This window comes from Lepidothrix coronata, unplaced genomic scaffold (assembly GCF_001604755.1).
Source record: "Lepidothrix coronata isolate B3197 unplaced genomic scaffold, Lepidothrix_coronata-1.0 Scaffold356, whole genome shotgun sequence".
Taxonomy (NCBI): Eukaryota; Metazoa; Chordata; class Aves; order Passeriformes; family Pipridae; genus Lepidothrix; species Lepidothrix coronata.
In genome coordinates this window covers 59,673-71,338 of record NW_016690536.1, presented here as the reverse complement: position 1 = coordinate 71,338, position 11,666 = coordinate 59,673, and the positions used below count along the sequence as shown (strand labels likewise).

Below are 11,666 nucleotides of genomic sequence, written 5' to 3'. Positions count from 1 at the left end.
TTTTTTTTTTTTTTTTGTATCAGAAGCAACAGCAACAATAAAATTATTTTGGGTTAAGTGGGTCTGTGTTTCTTCCTTATCTGGGCACGGATTTGGGGTGGGGCTGGTGGGGGTGGGAGGATCCATCCAAGCCCCAACGTGCAGCTTCTGTGGAGACACAGGTGGGATTGTCCAGCCTGGAGAAGGGAAGGATCCAGGGAGACCTTGGAGCCCCTTCCAGGGCCTAAAGGGGCTCCAGGAGAGCTGGAGAGGGATTTGGGATGAGGGCTGGAGGGACAGGACACAGGGAATGGCTTCAAAGTGAAAGAGGGGACATTTAGATGGGATATTGGGAAGGAATTCTTGGCTGGGAGGGTGGTGAGGGACTGGGATGGAATTCCCAGAGAAGCTGTGGCTGCCCCATCCCTGGGAGTGTCCAAGGAGAAGGGAAGGCTCCAAGGAGACCTTAAACCCCTTCTGGTGCCTGAAGGGGCTCCAGGAGAGCTGGAGAGGAATGTGGGACAAGGGATGGAGGGACAGGACAAGGGGGAATGGCTTCCCAGTGCCAGAGGGCAGAGATAGATGGGATATTGGGAAGGAATTCCTGGCTGGGAGGGTGAGGAGGGGCTGGGATGGAATTCCCAGAGAATCTGTGGCTGCCCCATCCCTGGGAGTGTTCAAGGCCGGGTTGGAGAAGAAAAGACTCCAAGGAGACCTGAGAGCCCCTTCCAGGGCCTAAAGGGGCTCCAGGAGAGCTGGAGAGGGACTTGTGACAAGGGATGGAGGGACAGGACACAGGGAATGGCTTCCCAGTGCCAGAGGGCAGGGATAGATGGGATATTGGGAAGGAATTCTTGGCTGGGAGGGTGGGGAGGCTCTGGCACAGATTGGGCAGAGAAGCTGTGGCTGCCCCATCCCTGGAAGTGTCCAAGGCCAGGTTGGAGCTCCCTGGGATGATGATGGAAGGTGTCCCTGCCCATGGATGGGCTTTAAGGTCCCTCCCACCCCAAACCTGCGATTCCATGATTCCCTCTCCCAGGCAGGGGACTGGAATGAGGGCGATGCCAGAGGTGTCAGCCCGGGGAAGGGGTGTCTGTGCCCAGCCCGTGGCTGCTGTGGGGCTGAGGGGGGTACAGGGAGCACAACAAGGATGAAAGAGGCACCAAAAGTGCTGCCAGAGGGGCCGGGGAGGGGATGGAGAGGATGGAGGGGATGGAGGGGATGGAAGGGATGGAGGGGACGGAGAGGATGGAGAGGATGGAGGGGATGGAGAGGATGGAAGGGATGGAGAGGATGGAGGGGATGGAGGGGATGGCAGGGATGGAGGGGATGGAGAGGATGGAGGGAATGGAGGGGATGGAGGGGATGGAAGGGATGGAGGGGATGGAGGGGATGGAGAGGACGGAGGGGATGGAGGTGATGGAGAGGATGGAAGGGATGGAGGGGACGGAGAGGATGGAGGAGATGGAGAGGATGGAGCCAAAGCTGCTGCCCCTGCCCGGAGAGGGGCCAGCCATGTCACCGCTTGTCCCGCAGCCACCCTCGGCCCCTGGTGCACCCCCGGCAGGATCAGGACCCCTCCTGCCACCGAGCAGGGGACGGGGGGCGGTGACACAGCTCGGCCGCTGATCGGGTCACCTGTCGGGTCGGCGTCCGGCTGGTTGAGTTCGGCTCCAACCCTCCTTCCAGGCTGATATTCCCGGTTTTAGGAAGCTCTTCCTGGCTTCCCACTGCAGACACAAGAGGGCAGGGCGGGACCGCGCATCGGCCACCGGGAGGGACCCCCCGAACTTTCCCGGGGGCAGCGGGAGCAGCGCTGGGAGCGGGGCCGCTCCCCTGGCACGGGAAAACAGGGGAAACAGGGGAAACAGGGGAAACAGGGGCCCGGGGGCTTCGACCGCCCCTCCAACAGCTCCCGGGGCTCCGAGGGGGGGACAGGTTTGTGTCGGACCCCCCAGGATTTGGGGTCTCCCCCTGGAGATGGGGCAGTGCCCCAGGATTTGGGATTTCCCCCTGGAGATGGGGCAGCCCCTCAGGATTTGAGATCTCCACTGGGACATGGGGCAGCCCCCAGGATTTGGAGTTCCCTTGGGAGATGGGGCAGCCCGCGGGATTTGGGTTCTCCCTGGGACATGGGGCAGTCCCCCAGGATTTGGGATCTCCCCCTGGACATGGGGCAGCCCCCCACGATTTGAGATTTCCCCCGAGGACCTGAGGGACACCAAAGAGCAGAGCTGGAGCTGGGTGGGGTTAGCACAGTGCAGCTTTATTTCCATGGAGGGGGCAGAGCTTCTCTCTCCCCCGTGGGCTCCAAACCCTCCTGCTGGCCCATGGCCACACCCCGCGGCCAGCTGAGCACCCCTGCTCCCCAGGCATGGACAGAACAGCCTTAATCCCCCTCGTCTACTTCCACAGCCCCTCGGATTCCCCAAATCAGGACGGCCAGGGAAGGGCCAGCCACCCCCAGCGACCCCCTGGGCACGGAGAGGCCACCCAGGTCCTGCTGGAACGGGGAACGGGGCACCGGGAGAGGGGGCTGCCAGGCCGGGGCTGGCTGAGGAGCATCTCCCAGGCGTTGTGTGGGATCTTTGATCCCTCCTGGAATCCCAGCAGGGCCACACCTCGCTCAGGGCCACTGTCACCAGCCGGGCAGGGACGGGGCACCGCGGAAGCAGAGAGCGGCTGCGGGGCTGGAGGCCCAAAAAAAGGGGGCTGCACACACGGGGGGTCTCCACCTCCCCTTCCCTTTTTAGGGGGGGTGTTCTTGGGACTGCCACGCGGAGAGGAACAAAGCCAGCACTTGGGTCTGGTGCCTGGAAACCCCCTGACGGACACAGCTCAGCTACAGGGACACACACACACACACACGCGCGCTGGACCACGGGCAGCGCTCCCCGGGGGACACGGACGGGGGGGGACGGATTGGGAAGGGGCAGGAGGAGTGGAGGGAAGGGGAGAGAGGGTCAAAGCTCTGCCGTGGCACCGGGCAGAGCCGCCCCGAGCGGGGGCCGAGGGCAGGTCCCGCCATGCCCCGTCCCGTCCCCTCGTGCCCCGCGGGCAGGGCGGGCAGCGGGCACCGCGCGGAGCCGGCTCAGCCCTCCCACCCCCCATCCCTCCCTCCCGGGCTGCAAAGAGAGAACCGAAAAGTGCTTAGAAAAGAGAGAAACCCCTAGAAAACTCCCCCCCCACACCGACACGCCACCTCTCCCCGGCCCAGAGCTCAGCGCCGCGGTGCCCGGAGCATCCCCGCGGAGGGAAGGGGGGGCCGGGGCCGGGCTGGGGGGCACGGGGAGCGCCCGGGCTCGCCCCAGCCCTGCCCTCTACACCAGGGCATAGTCAAACTGGCCCCTCTCCAAGCCCTCCTTGTGGTCGGTCCAGGAGGAGGCGGGCATGCGGCTGTAGGGGTCCAGCAGGATGCGGAAGCAGCGAACCATCAGCATCACCAAGAAGACCAGGAGGAAGATGACGAAGGCAAAGACAGTTTTCTGCTCGGCGTCCATGCCCGCGGCGCCCGCCGGGTGCTCCACCAGGGACGGCGAGAGCAGTTCATAATCCATCGTCGACGCATCATTCATGGCAGAGGCGGGGGGGGGGCGCGGGAGGGACGGGGAGGGATTTTGGCGGGGCCGGGGCAGCCAAACTTCAGCGTCCTGCTGTGCCCGCTCACCCCCCGGGCACCGCTCACTCCATGGGCACCGGCGCGGGGTGCGCTCCTGCCAGAGCCCAGAGATCCTGGAGGGGAAAGAGAGGCGGTGAGAGAGGAGGGATTGGGCACGGGGAAAGGATTTGGGCACAGGGAAGGGATTTGGCCATGGGGAAAGAGGGAAAGGTCGGGGGGAAAAGGAATTGGATGCAGGGAAAGGAATTGGATGCAGGGAAAGGAATTGGACACAGGGAAAGGAATTGGACACAGGGAAGGGAATTGGATGCAGGGAAAGGAATTGGACACAGGGAAAGGAATTGGACACAGGGAAGGGAATTGGATGCAGGGAAAGGAATTGGACACAGGGAAAGGAATTGGACGCAGGGAAGGGAATTGGATGCAGGGAAAGGAATTGGATGCAGGGAAAGGAATTGGACACAGGGAAAGGAATTGGATGCAGGGAAGGGAATTGGATGCAGGGAAAGGAATTGGACACAGGGAAAGGAATTGGCCATGGGGAAAGGAATTGGTCATGGGGAAAGCAGAGCTGGTGAGGGAGCAGGAATTGGCCTCAGGACACAGCAACGGGCACAGGGAAGGGCAGGGAAGCTCCCAAGGGGATTCCTGTTTTTTTAGCAAGCTCGAGAAGCCACCCACGAGGGGCACAAGGGCGTGGGGTGGGTGGGCAGTGCAGGGCACTGGTGCAGAACTTGTCTGTCCAGTCACAAATCCCCAGAAATCCTCTGGAGAGGGACCCAAACCCCAGGTAATTCCCACCAAAAATTCCCTCACTCTGCAGTCAGAGTGGGCTGCTCAGGCTCTGCCCATCCTGGCCTCCGAGTTCTCCCAGGACGGACACGAGGTCGGAATGTGCTCCCTCCTGCTGAGGGACACGTGTCCAGCTGTCCTCCCTTTGGCTGGGCAGCAGCAGGGGCTGGTTCCAGGAGGAGAAGGAGGGCACCCACCTCACTGCAGCTCCGTGGGGGCACCAGCATTGCTACTGCAGCAGGAGCAGGGGGAGGCCGTGTCCGAGCAGCCACGTCACTGAGGGAAGGTCTCCAGGGTCCAGCTTTCCTGGGCTGGGGAGGCAGAGCAGAGGGACAGAGAGGGCAGAGGGGGTTAAAGGGCTGGGGAGTCACTGGAGGTCACGAGGAGCACGAGGCACATCTGGAGTTGGCAGTTCTGAAGGGAGTTAACATGGGAGAAAATCCACGGCAGCCCTGGGAGAACATCCAATCCACCTTTCCAGGAGAACATCCACAGCAACCTTCCTGGGAGAACATCCAATCCACCTTTCCAGGAGAACATCCACAGCAACCTTTCCAGGAGAACATCCACACCAACCTTCCTGGGAGAACATCCACAGCAACCTTCCTGGGAGAACATCCACACCAACCTCTTTAGGAGAACATCCAACCAACCTTTCCAGGGGAACATCCAATCAACCTCCTTTGGAGAACATCCAATCAACCTCCCCAGGAGAATATCCAACCAACCTTCCTGAGAGAACATCCAACCAACTTCCTTTGGAGAACATCCACACCGATCTTCCTGGGAGAACATCCACACCAACCTTTCCAGGAGAACATCCAACCATCCCCTTTAGGAGAACATCCAACCAACATTCTTTGGAGAACATCCAACCAACCTCTTTAGAAGAACATCCAACCAACATTCTTTGGAGAACATCCAACCAACCTCTTTAGAAGAACATCCACACCAACTTCCTTTGGAGAACATCCACATCAACCGTCCTGGGAGAACATCCACACCAACCTCCCCAGGAGAATGTCCACACCAACCTCTTTAGGAGAACATCCAACCCACCTCCTTTGGAGAATATCCAACCAACCTTTCCAGGAGAACATCCAATCAACCTCCTCAGGAGAGCATCCACACCAATCTTTTCATGAGAACATCCAACCAACCTCCCCGGGAGAATGCCCACACCAACCTCCTTCCTGGGAGAACATCCAACTAACTTTTCCAGGAGAACATCCACACCAATCTTTTCATGAGAACATCCAATCAACCTCCCCAGGAGAACATCCAACCAGCCTTTCCAGACCACCCCCACCAATCCCCCCTTGCAGCCCCCGGAGCCTGAGTGCTCCCAGTGCTGTGGAAACTCCAGAAAAATAACCCAAAAGCCCCCCTGGGAGATGCCAGGACCCATCCAGCCTAAACCTCCCCTGGTGCTTCCCACGGACACATCCAGGTTGGGAAAATTCCCCTTGGGGGATCCCGGCACTGGAGCTGCGAGAAATCCTTGGACAACGAAGCCCAGTAAATCATTTGGAGCTGGAGAAGCCCAGCTGGCTCCCATCCCAAATCCCGGGAAACGGAGGCACATTCAGGACAAAATTCAAAATTTTCTGCTCCACAGCATCCCTGGTTTTATGTCCTGGAGTATTCAGGAGAAAGGATTTCCCTCTTGCTGTGGGAAGAATCAGGAGGCCCTGGAAAAGGTTTTCCCAGAAAAGCTGTGGCTGCCCCAGCCCTGGGAGTGTCCAAGGCCAGGGTGGAGAAGAAAAGGTTCCAAGGAGACCTTAAACCCCTTCCAGGGCCTAAAGAGGCTCCAGGAGAGCTGGAGAGGGACTTGGGACAAGGGATGGAGGGACAGGACACAGGGAATGGCTTCAGAGTGAAAGAGGGGGAATTTAGGTGGGATATTGGGAAGAAATTCCTGGCTGAGAGGGTGGTGAGGGGCTGGGATGGAATTCCCAGAGAAGCTGTGGCTGCCCCTGGATCCCTGGAAGTGTCCAAGGCCAGCTTGGAGCACCCTGGGCTAGTGGAAGCTGTCCCTGCCCATGGAAACAAGATGATCTTTAAGGTTTCTTCCAACCCCAAAGACCTTTTGGATCCGTAATCTGAATTTCCCAGGAATTCTGAGCCGAGCCCCAGCCCTGTGCTCAGGCAGTGGGCTGAAGGCAGCTGTTATTTCAGGCACATTTGATGGAGTTTTATTAAGATTCATGTTCCCTTAGTAACTAAAAAGAAGAACACGAGCGAGGAAACGGCGCTCACGGAGGAAGAGGAGCCCTGTCAACAATTCCAGGGGGTTGGGCCGAGCTTTTCCCGGCTGTGAAACACGAATTCCGCGGTAATTCGGGACCTAACGAGATGTTTATTCCAAACAAGGAGGCGGCAGGGACGCTGGAGGAGGGGGGATCCAGCTGGTTGGGAAGGGAGGGCTCTCCCTGGCACCTCTGGGCACCTCTGGGCACCTCTGGGCTGGCAGCAGGGAGGGGGCACAGCCCCTGCTCCCTGGATGCTCCCAGGCATTCCTGATTATCCCAGCTTTCCGACCTGGAGCTGAGCTGGGAGTGGGAAAACGCGGGAGCCCCGAGGAGGGAAAGGCAGCGGGGGGAGATTTGGGTGTTGGGAGGTGGTTATAGAAAAAAAATTGGGGATGGGGAGGTGGTTTTAAAGTAAAAGGGGAGGTTCAGGTGGGATATCGGGAAGGAATTCCTGCCTGGGAGGGTGAGGAGGGAATGGGATGGAATTCTCAGAGAAGCTGTGGCTGCTCCATCCCTGGAAGTGTCCAAGGCCAGGTTGGAGAAGAGAAGGTTCCAAGGAGACCTTAAACCCCTTCCAGGGCCTAAAGGGGCTCCAGGAGAGCTGGAGAGGGACTTGGGACAAGGGCTGGAGGGACAGGACACAGGGAATGGCTTCATCCCAGCTTCTCCCCACTTTCCTCATAAAACATCCCCTCCTGATCTCCAGCAGGAATCTCCCTGCTTTTAGCCCCCAAACCATTATCCCACCTTTCTTATAAAGCCCTGGAAGGTCTCCCTGGAGCCTTCTCTTCTATTCCTGAGTTTTAGCTCCTTGGAGATGGGAAAAGGTTTCCCTGGCAGGTGCAGCTCCCTCCCCCCTTCCCCTTCACCTCCAGAGCCAGGATCTGTCTGTGCCAGGAAGGTCTGTCTGTCCCAGGAGGGTCTGTCTGTCTGTCCCAGGTGGGATGGAGGCCTCTCTCTGTGCCTCCCTGGCCACCCTGCTGCTCCCACAGGAGCTCCCGGATTCCCTGCAGGAATTCCTTGCCTTTTTCAGTCAACGTCGCCGCTGGATCCAGCCCAGGAATCCCGCTGGGATCGAGCCTGGATCTTGGGCTGAGCTCAGGCAGGGGCTCTGCCGGGGGGAGCTCGGCTCCCAGCAGGATAAAAACCCCTGGAATTTGGGCTGCACTTTGTCCTTGGGGGGTTCTGCCCCACACTGGGACCTCCTGGCACCTTTTTATGGGATGCACCCTGGAGCTGGGAGCAAACAGGGCTGTATTCCTGTTGTCCTGTATTCCTCTCGTCCTGCATTCCTTTATTCCCGTATTCCTGCCTTCCTGTGACTCCCCAAGCTGTGTTTTCCCTGGAAATCTGCTCCTCTCCTTGCCCCAGGTTCAGGTTTGCTGGTTCGGGGCCTTCCCCTCTGTCCTTCCTCAGCCTGGAATAAAGTAGTTTCCCATTTTGGGAATGCAATTCCCTGGGAAAGCCCCCCTCCTTTCCCCTCCCCAGCTTCCCTCTTATTGCTGCCAGGGAATGAGCTGGCACTGCCCCCTCCACCGACCCTCCCTGGCAGGGAGAGACCCTCTTACCCCCCGAGGTGCCCAGGGAAGGAGGGTGAGACCCCTTTCCACCTCCACCTGGCTGTTCCCGACCTTCCTAAGGGTTCATCCCCCCATATCCCACCAGGCAAACCCCTGGCCAGGCAGTGCCAGCCCTCCCCGAGGTGCCACAGCCCGTGTTTGGGGGTGTTTGATGCCCACGGGAGGATCCAGGGGCTCCTCTGTGGATCCCCTCAGCCCCTCTCTGTCGTCATGGATGAGGAGATCCGGGCTCCAGGAGACATCCTGGATGCCCCAGGAAGATCCTGAGGCTCAGCAGGATCCCTCAGGTGCCCAGATATCCCCTCATTTTCTCCAAAACCCTCTCCCAACATCCCTCTTCCAGCACCTTCCACCTCAGCACCGGGATTCCGGGTCTGACCCCCAACCCCCCATGTGGGAGCTTGGCCGGTTTCCTGCTAAACCTGTGGATAACAGGAATGCCAATTCCCCTTCCAGCAGCTCTCCAAAGCCATGGAGCCGCCCTGGAGGGGCTCTCCCAGCCTGGCAGCTCCACAGGATCCAATAATTTGGGACACGCCAGGTGGATCAGCACACACACCCCCCCCCCGACTGCCAGGGATGTCCCATCCACGTTTTTGGGAGAGAAAGGGCCAACCCTTCGGCCCAAGGGGGATGTTCAGCCCAATCCCAGCTAAGCAGGGATGTTTTCCCCCTAAATCCCAGGCTCTGGAATCCCTGCTCCTCCCGGGGAAGCCCAGCCAGGAGCACGACCCTTCCCATCCCTGCTCATCCCGGCACACACGGGAAACCGCCCCCCCCCGCCGCTCCCAAACCACCCAGGGAGCATCCAGACCCCCCAGGAAAGGCTCTTCCCACCCCAAATCCCGCGCTCCCGCCCTCTCCACCCACGCTGGACAACATCCAGCAGATATCCTGGACCCCGAGCCCGGGAGGGGTGGGGGGTCCCCGGTACCCCCCTCCTCACAGTGCCCGCGGCGGGAGCATTCCAGAGGGGATGGGGGCACGGACAGTACCTGGAATGCCGGCTCCATGCCTTGCCATGCCGGGGGAAGGAGCGCTCCGGGAAGGAGCCGCTCCTGGCTCCCGCTGGAGCGGGTTCCTATGGCGATGCGGGAGCGATTAGAATAAAAGGTGGAGCGCAGCAACTGGAGCCGGGAGAAGTTTCCTGAGCCGCTGCCTGGGAAAAACCAGACCGTGGGAGAGCGAGCGCGGGGCCGGGGGCTGAGCCTGCCCGCCCCCGCCTGCGGCTCCTTGTGGTCCCCCCATCCCCCAAAAAAATAACCCCCCCAATCCCCAGGGCTGCATCTCTGCCCCTCTGAGATCCTCCTGGGTGTGTGTCCGTCCAGACCCACAGCCTGGGATGCTCCCGAATCCCTGGGATGCTCCCGAATCCCTGGGATGCTCCCGAATCCCTGGGATGCTTCAGAATCAGTGGGATGCTCCAGAATCAATGGGATGCTCCTGAATCCCTGGGATGCTCCAGAATCCCTGGGATGCTTCAGAATCAGTGGGATGCTCCCGAATCCCTGGGATGCTCCAGAATCAATGGGATGCTCCCGAATCCCATAGTCCAGCCTATTCCCAACTCAGCCCAGTATAGCCCAGTCCATTCCAGCTCAGCCCAGTCCAGTTCAGCTCAGCCCAGTCCAGCAGCCCAGCCCAGTCCACTCCAGCCCAAACCAGTCCACTCCAGCCCAAACCAGTCCGTTCCAGCCCAGTTTAGCCAATCCAGCCTAGTCCAGCCTATTCCCAACTCAGCCCAGCCCAGTCCATTCCAGCTCAGCCCAGTCCAGTTCAGCTCAGCCCAGCCCAGTCCATTCCAGTCCAGTTTAGCCAATCCAGCCTAGTCCAGCCTAACCCCAATTTAGCCCAGTATAGCCCAGTCCATCCCAGCCCCCTCCAGTCCATTCCAATTGAGCCCAGTCTATTAAAACCCAGCCCAGCCCAACCCAGTCCACTCCAGTCCGGTTTAGCCAATCCAGCCTAGTCCAACCTAACCCCAGCTCAGCCCAGTATAGCCCAGTCCATTCCACTTCAGCCCAGTCCATTCCAGCCCAGTTTAGCCAGCCCATCCCTCCCTCCATCCCTCCCTCCATCCATCCATCCATCTATCTCTCCCTTCATCCATCCATCCATCCCTCCCTCCATTCATAAATCCTTCCCTCCATCCCTCCCTCCATCCATCCATCCCTCCATCCATCCATAAATCCTTCCCTCCATCCCTCCATCCCTCCATCCATCCATAAATCCTTCCCTCCATCCCTCCATCCCTCCATCCATCCATAAATCCTTCCCTCCATCCCTCCATCCCTCCATCCATCCATAAATCCTTCCCTCCATCCCTCCATCCCGCTGCTCCTCTCCCCTGGCCCCAGCTCTGCTTCAGCCGGGAACTGTGGCTGCATTTCAATGAACTCCTGCTGATTTTATCTCCTTTCAGCTGCTCTCCAGGAGCAGATCCATGTCCCAGGGCGGGCAGGATTCTCCTGCCTGGAATTGTCTCCGGGATAGGGATCAATGGGATCGATGTCTTTGCCCTGAGCAAGAGCCAGGAGGAGCAGGGCCGGTGCTGAGCTGTGCCAGAGGGGCTTCTGTCCCAATTTTGGGTCCCTCCAGGCACCTCCAAAGGGTCTCAGGAGAAATTAGGAAGAAGATTAGGAAGGAATTCCTCCCTGGAATGATGGTGAGGCCCTGGCACAGCTTTCCCAGAGAAGCTGCCCCATCCTTGGAAGTGTCCAAGGCCAGGTTGGAGCAACCTGGATGAAATGGTATTTTAGGTCCCTTCCAACCCAATCCATGCTGGAATTCTGTGCTCTTTCATCTCCAGATTCCTCCCCTCTCCCAAGGGCTCTATTCCAAAGCATCTGCCTGTGGGAATGGCTGGCTGGGAGCTTCCCACTCCTCCCTCTCTCCCGGGAAGGGCAGCAGAGCTGCAGGAAATCCTCCTGCTGGAAGACTTTTCCCTCTTTTAACCCCCAAAAAAAAGCTGGATGGTCCTCAGGGAAACTCGGGACACCACTTCCCTGAGGGACATTCCTTCCCAATATCCCATCTAAATTTCCCCTCTTTCAGTGTGAAGCCATTCCCTGTGTCCTGTCCCTCTGGCATTTGGGAATATCGATCCCGGCTGCACCTCAGAGCAGGGATTTAGTGCTGCAGGGAGGGAGGGAGGGAGGGAGCAATTCCAACGTGGAGGCAGGAAGGGAATTTGTTCCTCCTGGATAATTCAATGAGGTCCAGCATTATCTCACCACTTGGGAGAGACAAAAAAAAAAAAAACACCCAAACCAACTGCTCCTCTAATCAAAAATCCATTCACCTCTGGAATGCCATAAATCTCTGGGAAAGGGATCCAAGCACTTCTTCTTTTTCTTTTTTTTTTTTTTTTTTTTTTTTTTTTTTTTTTGGAGTGCTGACAAAGTGACACTGGAAAATCCTGCAGTGACACACCCTTGGAGGCTT

General features: G+C 58.9%; 1 protein-coding gene across 4 annotated transcripts in view; it reads right to left on the bottom strand.

Moving 5' to 3' along the window:
* Nucleotides 1–2,224: 2,224 nt before the first annotated feature.
* CTXN1 (cortexin 1) overlaps nucleotides 2,225–11,666 on the bottom strand; it is a 27,226-nt gene continuing 17,784 nt past the window's right edge. Inside the window, exons 2-4 of one of the 4 annotated variants that reach the window (XM_017838753.1) lie at nucleotides 9,218–9,381; nucleotides 4,588–4,701; nucleotides 2,225–3,711 (exon numbers count right to left, since the gene is read on the bottom strand). In XM_017838753.1, coding sequence (XP_017694242.1) covers nucleotides 3,300–3,554 — 255 coding nt within the window. In that variant the 5' untranslated portion in view covers nucleotides 3,555–3,711; nucleotides 4,588–4,701; nucleotides 9,218–9,381 and the 3' untranslated portion in view covers nucleotides 2,225–3,299. Of the gene's footprint in view, nucleotides 3,712–4,587; nucleotides 4,702–7,511; nucleotides 7,614–9,217; nucleotides 9,431–11,666 lie in introns of those variants that run through there. The other 3 variants (XM_017838754.1, XM_017838756.1, XM_017838755.1) reach the window with 3 other exon arrangements.